Genomic DNA, 9,900 nt, shown 5'->3' with positions numbered 1-9,900 from the left:
GAGACACACGAGGAGCAGGAAACAAAACATGTGTAGCCCAGCACCTGCAAAGAAAGACCGGCCTGCCTGTGGGACGGCACGAGATAGCCGACGATCGGCCAGCATAACCCGGCGATCCAGTCCAGACGGACAAAATAGCAACAGTGGGAGGCAACGCGTGAAATCCACAGTAGGGCAGGGGGACGCCTCTGCCTGCATTTGTGAGTATCGCTTTCCCACTGTTGGGCGCTAAGCGTAGCTTTGCCGGGGGAGGATAACAGCGGCTGCGCCGACAACGTTGCTGGCCCGTGTCTGTTGTCTCAGGGCGGGGCTGCGAGGGAGGCCGTGTGCAGGTGCGGAGAGTGGCTGGACTGTGCGGCCGCGTACCGTCAGGCGAAGATAGGAGCCTCCTCCCTGGTCTGCTGCTGGCGAGTTTTACCATCCCGGAAGAGGAGTTCCTCTCCTGTCTCTTCTCCATCTAAGGAACATTTGCCCGCATGTGTGTGGCTGGACAAGAGGGAATATAGGACTCTGGGGGGGAAGTTTTTATCATACAAACAAAAACATTTATTTATTTTTGGTTTTTAGTGTATAGTTATTCCTGCCGTCAGGGCTTTTAGCGGGTTGCGACCATTATTTTTATTGTGTAGCGGGGATTTTAGCCTGTATTTGGGGGTTCCGACTGTGTTTTACCCTGAAAATAAATGGTGTGTTTAAAGCTGGCTTAGCTTCTGTTCTCCGAGCGCTGACCCACTCACTCCCTTTTCCGCTTGTGTATATATACGGACGTGGTGGTTAAGATATAGGTCCACCAGTTTAGCGGCTACACACACACACTCCAGTTCCACACACTCCAGTTCCACACACTCCAGTTCCACATATTTCCAGTTCCACACACTGAAACTCCAGGGTGAAAACCTACAATCCAGCACTCAATCTTGCACGCTCCACTTCTGCATCCTCCAGTCCCAGTTTTGCAACACATGCACCAGATGTCATAGGTATGACACAGAGACAGATCCTCTTGTCCAGAGGTTTCCAACTCCAGTTCTCGAGAGCTACTCTCCTGCAGCTTTTAAATGCATCCCTCTACCAACACAACTGAATCAAATGGTTGAATTACCTCTTCAGCATGCCATCAAGTTTGGCAAAGCCATGGTAACAAGCTATCCATTTGAATCAGGTGTGTTGGAACAAGGATGCATCTAAAAGCTGCACGACAGTAGCCTGTGTTTTGTTTGCATATGAGCAAAACAGTTACTTTTATAACACCACCTCCATTTTTCTTGCCAGTGAAATATTGGAGGTCATCATTATGAAGAGATTAATGTCCATGACCTGGTCCTTGTGCCACTGTTGAATTTTAGAAGGATGCAAACAGACTCCCTGACAGTAATAGAAATGGCTCCTCTCCTGTGCAGGGTGGTGCCACCAATCCTCCAGCAGCAGAGCCAACTCTCTATGCAACTGTCACAAAAGAGGGTTAACAACAACAACATCATCAAGCTGGGATGTGTTTTCCATGCATAAATATTATTCATACATCTAAAATAGATGGAGAAATGTTGAATGGATTTCAATTTAGCATATAATTTGGTCAAATACTTTAGTGAAGGCTTGTTTGATACTTACGTAGTCAGCTACTTCCGTGCAACTGATATAAGATGCGATAAGCTGAACACAGCTTCAACAGTCTGTTTGTTGAAAAATAGTAAGGGACCGCATTTTCTTGTTAGTAACTGTAACGGCGTTGTAACGATAGGAATAGTAATTCGTTCGATTACTCGTTACTGAAAAAAGTAACGCTGTTAGTAACGCCATTACTTGTAACGCCGTTATTCCCATCACTGTTTAACAGCGCTGATAAACTATGCCAATAAACCATATCACCGTAAAAAATGAGTGAACTCCCTGAACACCCACCACACCCTTAACTGGAGGCCACTTAACTGTAGAACTAAAACCTGATAAAGGGAATGAAAACTGTAAATGCACACAGCTGATGCAAAGATGATACTGAAGCTGTAAGATAAATAAAGATTGAAAAAGCTACTAATGCACAAAAACAATTAAACAATTATTAATTTATTTTTATTAGAAACATATATATATATATATATATATATATATACAGACGCACACTGCATTATTTGCATATAAGTGAATGGCGTAACATGCAACTATGCAGTCAAGCCAGCAGCCAAAAATAAATACAATAGTGAAGTCTTGTGTGTTATTACCTGTAATAAACACACAATAGTATTAGACCCAAAATTTGTAACTAGGTATTGTCAAGCTACCATGTAAAATGAGGCATAGTTTTACTGTAACTCTGAATACACAACCAGAGGTACAGCACAAAACTCTTTGCCCTATACATAAGCAGTCTCTGTGCCTCCCCTTACTTTTACAATCCATATTTCATGTGCATTTTTTTTATGTTTTTTAATGATTAATAATTGAGTCAATAACTGTATTGGCCACTCTGTAGTGGTCATTGGGGTTGCCAGTAATGAACTGGTCACATGCCAAATGTAATAAAAAAAATCTATAAGTCTACACATTTTTAAAATCTCATCATATTCTAACTTTCATTTCTGAGCATACTACAGTCTACAGTTATTTTCTTATTATTCGTATTATTATTATAATAATTATCAGTAGTAGTAGTATTTCTTAACTATAATTTACATATTACCATGTCATGAAAATCTTTAAAGTTAAGATCTGAGTTGTCTAACATATTCTGCCTTCTCATTTTTCTCAACACAACCTTTATTTGCCTCTCTCTCTCCTCACCTACATCCCCATCAATTAAATTGTGCCAAATCTGAGATTCACTCACTGTATTTTATTAAGTAAAACATCCGTAACCTGTTAGTTGCTCACCTTCCTATGTTAACAGCTAATTTCCCTTTGGTTGCTTTCTCTCGTTCTTCTTTCTTTATCTTTTTTTATAGCCCAATTTTGCTTCTTTAGGGAAAAGACATGGCTCAGTGTGCAGCATTCACCTAGACAGAATAAATTAGTGGAGCCTTAGAGGAAAGCCTGATTGTTGGGTAGGCTAATCTATTTTGTATAATTTGTTAGTTGTGCAAATCAAAGTGTCACATTTGCCACCAGGTAGAGCAGGTCTCTAATGCAGGACTCTTAAAAGACCAGTGAATTTATTTACAAAGTAGAGGATGTGCAATAACAATCCCAAACATGAATCCCATAACAATGATAGTCCTGATTCCCAAATCCCAAGGATTCTCTCCAAGTCAGCTTTCCACAGTTTGTACACCACTGGTCTCTAACAGGTAACTCTGCAGGTTTACTGTATACAAGAGGACACAGGTAAGTTTCTTTACAAAATAAAAGTAGCAAACCAACTAGTACCAGAGCTGGGATTTACACTGACATAGTAGCAAAACAATTCAGCAAAGACTTAAGCGCAGCCATTCCCTTAAGTAAGGCCACTGCATAAAATCCAGAACACCACAGCACACACGTAGACACACAAACAAGGACAGTAGAGAGGAGAGGCAGAAAGCACGAGTGGGATAAGACAGACAGAAAACAGTGAGTTAGACGATGACAGAGGGACCATGACAAAGACAGCCTCTACTATTTTGGAATCAAAGTGCTTGATTTTGAGACACAATCCACAATAATTTTGGGAGCATTAATAAGTTAATACAATATGATGCATTTTAAGTTACATTTATACTGAATTTGAGGGGTTTTGACTTTTTGTTTTGTCCGTCTAGCTGATCTTGTGTGACATATATGGTAAACATATAAAACAATATGTAAATAATAACAAAACTCTACTACATTTTCATAATTCCATGCCTCTGGATAGACTACATTAATACTTTTTCATGCAATGGGTGCTAACTAATATCTGGTATTATAATTATTTTGATCCAAAGATAAGAGAGACATTGTGGACATTGTTTTATGATGAATATTTTGCTCGAAGCAACGAAAGACGTGATAACATGCAGCTGATGATTAGCTACTATGAGTCAACACTCTCGCTCCCCATCTGTTTCTTTTACTTCTCCTTTTCTATCTCTGTTTCTATCACTCTGCATAAAGAGATTCAAATCCTGTTTCTTCATCATGCAAATATTCCAACTTCTGTGGTGGAAAAACAAAGCTGGCACTCTCTCTTTTGTGCAGAGACATCACAAGCAAGTGAGAATATCACAATTTGATGAGAGCAGAGTACAGGTGTCATGACTGATCATAGGAGCATGTAGCTTATTTAGCTTTCTTTTTTTTCTTTTGGATCTTATAATTTTAGCTTAAAACTGTGGAAAACTATAAAAAGTTTCTGACCAAAACAATGGCAGCATCATTACAAATCATCCGCTTAATAACAGGTAAGATTATTCTTCTATTTGATTTTCTTGGGGCTGAAACTCATTTTAAGTGTTATGATTAAATTATAGTTTTATTCATTTAATTTTCTATAACAGCTGCTGTGAGCTTTTTGTCTGTAATGGGAAACAAGGACAGACGTGTCAACATTAACTGTAAGTACAACAAAGATGTAAACCAACATACAAAATACTTCTGCACGGAGGCACGCTAGTAATTTGAGTTATTTACTGCTATACTTGAATACAAATTTCAGGTAATTAGGTAGTTACACCTGTTTTGATTTTATTGTTGTTTTTATACCTCTACTGTTCAGTTGTGAGAAAAATGTCTTTACAACATTTATCAAACAGCTATAGTTACAAACGTTGCTGTGATTAACTCTTAAAACATGAAAGATAGCCATTGGTTAAATCATAACGCTGTATAGCAGCTAAAATTAGCTTATTTTAACAAACAGCGCGAATGATACTCATTACTGTGCAGTGAGTACTTTCTTTTTTATTTTATTGCTGTTTTTATACCTTTAGTCTTCAGTTCTGATGAAAATGTTGTACATAGATTTAACAGACATCTATAGTCACAAGTAAATCCAGTGGAGTGGTTTGGTTTAAACTAGATTTAAACCAACAATGACCTTAAAAATATATAGATATTTTAAAATAAAATAATTAAACATACTAATCGAAAATAGATTTAGCTACATTTTGGACCCTGTTTCTGGAATGCAGTAGCTAGCGAGCTGCTTGGAGACCGTAACAGCCAATCAGAATTTTTGCATTCAAGTCTGTGATTGGTTGGTTTTATGGCACACTTATAATGCTGTACAGCAGGGGTGTCGAACTCCAGGCCTCGAGGGCCGGTGTCCTGCAGGTTTTAGATATCACCGTGGGTCAACACACCTGAATGAAATGATTAGTTCATTACCAGGCTTCTGGAGAACTTCAAGACATGTTGATGAGGTCATTTAGCCATTTAAATCAGCTGTGTTGGATCAAGGACACATCTAAAACCTGCAGGACACCGGCCCTTGATGCCTGGAGTTCGACACCTGTGCTGTACAGAGTTGAGCGCACACGGAGCAGAGATGTTGTGAGTGCGAAAGACACACTGAGAGACGGGTTAGAAAAGTGGTGATTTTTGGCCCTGATGGCTTACCATAGAGAGCAGGTCCGCAGATGTCAGCACACAGAGCAGAGAACTGAGCAAGAGCAAATGCCAACAGCTGAGCGAGAGGGGCTGTTATTGTGTGTGTATATGGATAAGAGCAAACACTGAAATACATTTCTTGCACACAGCAATGTTTGCTCAAATTAAAATTTTCTTCACTCAAAATTATTTTCTCCTCAAGATGCAACATTTCGCTTGCAAAAAAAATTTCTAAGGGCGCTCAGGCACAAAAATAACTCATACTACTTTTTCTTCGTTGGCGTTTAACAGCAGCATTCCTGCCATCTTCTGTTTCAGTCCGTTATTACACTATTAAATCCTACTGCTCATTCCTGCGTCTTCCAGGATCTTACAAAGCTTCAAATGAGCGTTGACTATTAAATTAGTCATCGACGATTTTGATAGTTGACGTAATCGTGACTAGTGAACTAACCGTGGCAGCCCTAATACACCTGCATAGGTGCTAAAATGAACTTATCACAGCACGAGTGATACTTTTTGCTCTATATTAATGTATTAATAATACAGGTTGTCTTCTTGCTGCCTAAAAAAATGTCAAACAGCATCTACACTCTACTAATAAAACAGATTAGTAATTTTAAGTGTTGCATTGAATGCACTATACACACATCTGCTGACTTTGATTGAGAAATTAACCTTTGCTTCATACGCTTCAACTCTCTGACAGGCTACAACAAACCAGTGAACCAGACCACATTTCTTGGCGCCTCGGCTACCATCAACTGCAACTATACAAGAGTAAAAGAAAGTGGAATCAAATCCTTTTGTAGAGAAAATGCAAGCTCTTATTGCAATAATCTGATATCATCTTATGACTCAAATTACACCAGACTAGACAGATTTTCTCTCAGAGATGATAAACAGCAAAGAGTCTACACTGTGATCATTTCTGCACTGACCCAACAAGATGCTGGAAAATACCAGTGTAGTATAAAATCTGATACATCCACTTCTTGTTTAACTGAGATCCACCTCTATATTCTGAGTGAGTATTGATCTGATTTTTGATTTAACGTAATAATAATTTTAGTAAATAAAAACACATTTATATATGTAATATACATAATATATATAAGTTGCAGTTTGTAAAGAAAATAGCTGCGCTGACGTGCATTTCCTTTTTTAAGACTGGGACGATATTAAACCACATGAAATGGTTGGTGTTACTTCAGAGACTGCAACAATTACATGTAACTATTCTAAGAGTGAAGAGGACACTGAAAAATACCTGTGCAAAGGACAGAATCCCTTGAACTGTGACGAGTTAATACGGACAACAGAAGAAGACAGAGTTGTAGTTAAAGACAGATTTCGCATAAAGGATAATAAAAGAAGGAACTACTTCTATGTCTACATCAGTGACCTGAGGAGAACCGACTCTGGAACGTATTGGTGCGGATCTGGTAAAACAATGACAAATGCTGAATACACCAAAATATACCTTTCTATCAGTAAGTACCCAATTTATATATATATATATATATGTATATATATGTTGACAATCAATAAACATATTTTACCACTGAAGCCAAAAATTCTTGAGTTACTTTATAGGAAATATTAAAAAAAATGTATAGCAGGGGTGTCAAAGATAAGGCTCAGGGGTCCGAATTGGCTAAGCTGACTCCAGCCCGGCCCACTGGATGGCTTTGGAAAAGGGAATAAACTTTAGACTGTTAAATGTATTTTCATACATTTTAAAGCGTTTCCTACATTCATACTACATCAAATTAATTAAGTAATAGAAAAACACCCACTATTTGGTACTGTGTAATGATTATTTTCTGAGTATTAACAACATCAACAAAAATTGTATAACCTTCTTTCTTTATTTTTTCTCACACAGCTGAAAGACACACTCAAACCAAAAAATCAGTTCGTTTACGTTTGAAGAGAGATGGCGAAATCAAAGACAAGCAGTTAGGTATGTGTCTCTGCCAAGCAGTTGCAGTTAATATCTCAGTATACAAATACACACAAATGTCTACTGCAGAAACACACTAAGCCACAGTCTCTATTCTATAAACTTCTAAGCTATATCTCTATGGCTGTCTTCTTTTTGCAGGCCTGCCTATTGGTATTGGAGTGGGTGTGGGATCATTAGTGCTGATTGCTGTGGTTGTGCTAATACTATACAGATGTAAAGTCCTCAGGATGTCAGGTAGGAAAATACATAAATACAAATAAATTAATACAATATTTAAAAAAAATACATATAATTGTTTATTTTATCAGATCAAGATTTGTGTAAAACACTCCCAAGCCAATGAAAGGTTTTTCTGACCTTAACTGCAAAAGCAAAAATATTTAATGCATTTAAATTTAAATCTTAAAATTGATAGATAGATAGATAGATAGATAGATAGATAGATAGATAGATAGATAGATAGATAGATAGATAGATAGATAGAACAGAGCAAACATCAGTGAGAACAAACACAGAAAAAAACCTCTTGTTGTTTATGTTCAAATTCTTCTCATTTTAGAAACTGCTGCTGAGGGGTCATCAGAGCTGAGGACAAAGTCTGGACGTAACACAGAGGTGTGTGTGTTTGTTTGTTAGTACATGTTTAGACATCTTTGTGAGGACAGAAAATTAGCATGTGGGGAATAACAGTCACATCTGGGGATAAAATGCCGACCCCCATGAGTTTGAAGACATTTTTGAGGCTCACAATGTGGTTTCAGTGTTCGAGTTACGGTTATGGTTATGGTTAGGGTTAGGCTGAGGGTTAGGATTAGTCATTCGTTTATGATGGTTAGGGTAAGCGGCTAGGGAAAGCATTTTGACAATGTGATGTGCTCACTGGGGGGTGGGGGGCTGTTTAGTTTGATTGAGGGCACAGTTTTGCATCTGTCCCACCATTGCTCTTCATTGCTCCCCCAGGGAAATACTGGAGATCATCAATATGAAGAGATTAACATACGGAGACAGCAAGAGAGCTCACTGCCCTCTGTTTGTGCTGTTACCAGCCCTCCTCCAGACCTGGTCTACCTTGCTAATCTTAACTTTCAGAAGGATACCAATGTCAATCTTCCTGCAGACATAGTCCACTATGCCACTGTGGATTTCCAAAAAGATGAAAGAATGCTTCCTGTCACTAGTGAAAATGGCTCTACTCCCATGGGACAAGACGTCATCAATCCTTCTGCAGACATACTTCAGTATACCACTGTGGGTTTCCACACTGATAGAAAAACACTTCCTGACAATAAGAAAAACAGCTCCGCTGGCAGGGGACATAGTGCTACCCGTAATCAAGAACCTGAGACAACTCTCTATTCAACTGTTATAAGACAATAATATAGTAATGCTGTGAAGGAGCTGAATATTCTCGATGCATAGATACTATCTGTAATCTTAAAATAATAGGAAAAAGGTTAAGGCACTTCAGGTGTTACTACTTATAGAAATGCGGTTTGAATATTACAGTTATTACAATTACAAATATTTAGGTCGCATACACGTCTGATTTCAGTTAGTGATTTTTAGTAAAAATTTGATTTGCTATGGTCGATGCTTCAGTGTCACAAAAATGAGAACATAAATTATTGGGTTTTTTAAACAAGTAATTGGTCAAAGAGTAGTTTACAATATTTAGAAAGTGTATCGTCACTTAAATATCTGATCACTGATTAAGAAAATGAATATTCCTAAGAAATAGTTCCCGGTTTGTTTCTTTTTCAGTAGTAGTTAATAAAACAGTTTAATACAGTTCAGAGGTTGGCACTACCTGAAGGTGCAGCTGATGAATAAACCACACACAATTTGACATGGAGTAAAACATGTTTAGTTTCCATTTCTTTAAGATAAATTAATATTTAAAGTACTATGAGCTTTTCCTTGTTTCCTGTTATGATTTTTATCCGATTCGTTTTTATAATTCAAGCATGCAGTTATGATTTCCTGTTTTACGTTTGACCGCCGAGCATTTCAGTGTATCTTATTTTGCTCTGCAACTCCCTCTTGTGGACTCTTTGGTGATCAGCTGCTTATAAATAGATAACTGTATTTGTTATCGTGTGCTTCATTGTATGAACCATATCATAATTCACTATCACATTGCCTGTAAATACCTCTCTGTAACAGTCTGTCATAGTAAGTAAGTGTTTTGTTTTATTCTTTTGTATTCGCTGAAAAGTAAAGACTGAGTTTGTGCTCAAAACAAACAGTGGCAAAAGGAAATTAATGTGGTAAATACAGTAGAGAAAGTGCTTCATAAAACAAAGTAGTTTGTGTAAGATTCTTTGAAATAACGAAATATAAAGAAAAGGGATGTTGTAAATAAAATTTTTATTCCTTCTGGAGATGTAAGTAAATTTATTGTTTACATAAGAAAGTTATGAGCCTCACTGCAG

The 9,900-nt window shown here is 37.7% G+C and overlaps 1 protein-coding gene across 1 annotated transcript; it reads left to right on the top strand.

Moving 5' to 3' along the window:
- Nucleotides 1-4,179: 4,179 nt before the first annotated feature.
- LOC102792972 (uncharacterized) lies at nucleotides 4,180-9,712 on the top strand. Its single transcript, XM_035907717.2, has 8 exons — nucleotides 4,180-4,352; nucleotides 4,449-4,505; nucleotides 6,209-6,526; nucleotides 6,669-6,992; nucleotides 7,388-7,465; nucleotides 7,607-7,702; nucleotides 8,028-8,083; nucleotides 8,429-9,712. The coding sequence occupies exons 1-8, from the start codon at nucleotides 4,316-4,318 to the stop codon at nucleotides 8,843-8,845; spliced, it is 1,383 nt and encodes a 460-aa protein (XP_035763610.2). The 5' UTR covers nucleotides 4,180-4,315; the 3' UTR covers nucleotides 8,846-9,712.
- Nucleotides 9,713-9,900: the final 188 nt, after the last annotated feature.

Source organism: Neolamprologus brichardi, chromosome 6, assembly GCF_056152115.1.
Source record: "Neolamprologus brichardi isolate AB-2024 chromosome 6, ASM5615211v1, whole genome shotgun sequence".
NCBI classification, from domain to species: Eukaryota; Metazoa; Chordata; class Actinopteri; order Cichliformes; family Cichlidae; genus Neolamprologus; species Neolamprologus brichardi.
Note: the sequence above shows the minus strand (reverse complement) of the source record. Positions and strands in the feature narration are given on the sequence as shown.

Coding starts and splice junctions, on each gene's coding strand:
- LOC102792972 (XM_035907717.2), top strand. CDS start 4,316: ATGGCAGCATCATTACAAATCATCCGCTTAATAACAG. Junction 7,466..7,606: donor AATCAAAGACAAGCAGTTAG/GTATGTGTCTCT, acceptor TTCTTTTTGCAG/GCCTGCCTATTGGTATTGGA. Junction 8,084..8,428: donor AGTCTGGACGTAACACAGAG/GTGTGTGTGTTT, acceptor TTGCTCCCCCAG/GGAAATACTGGAGATCATCA.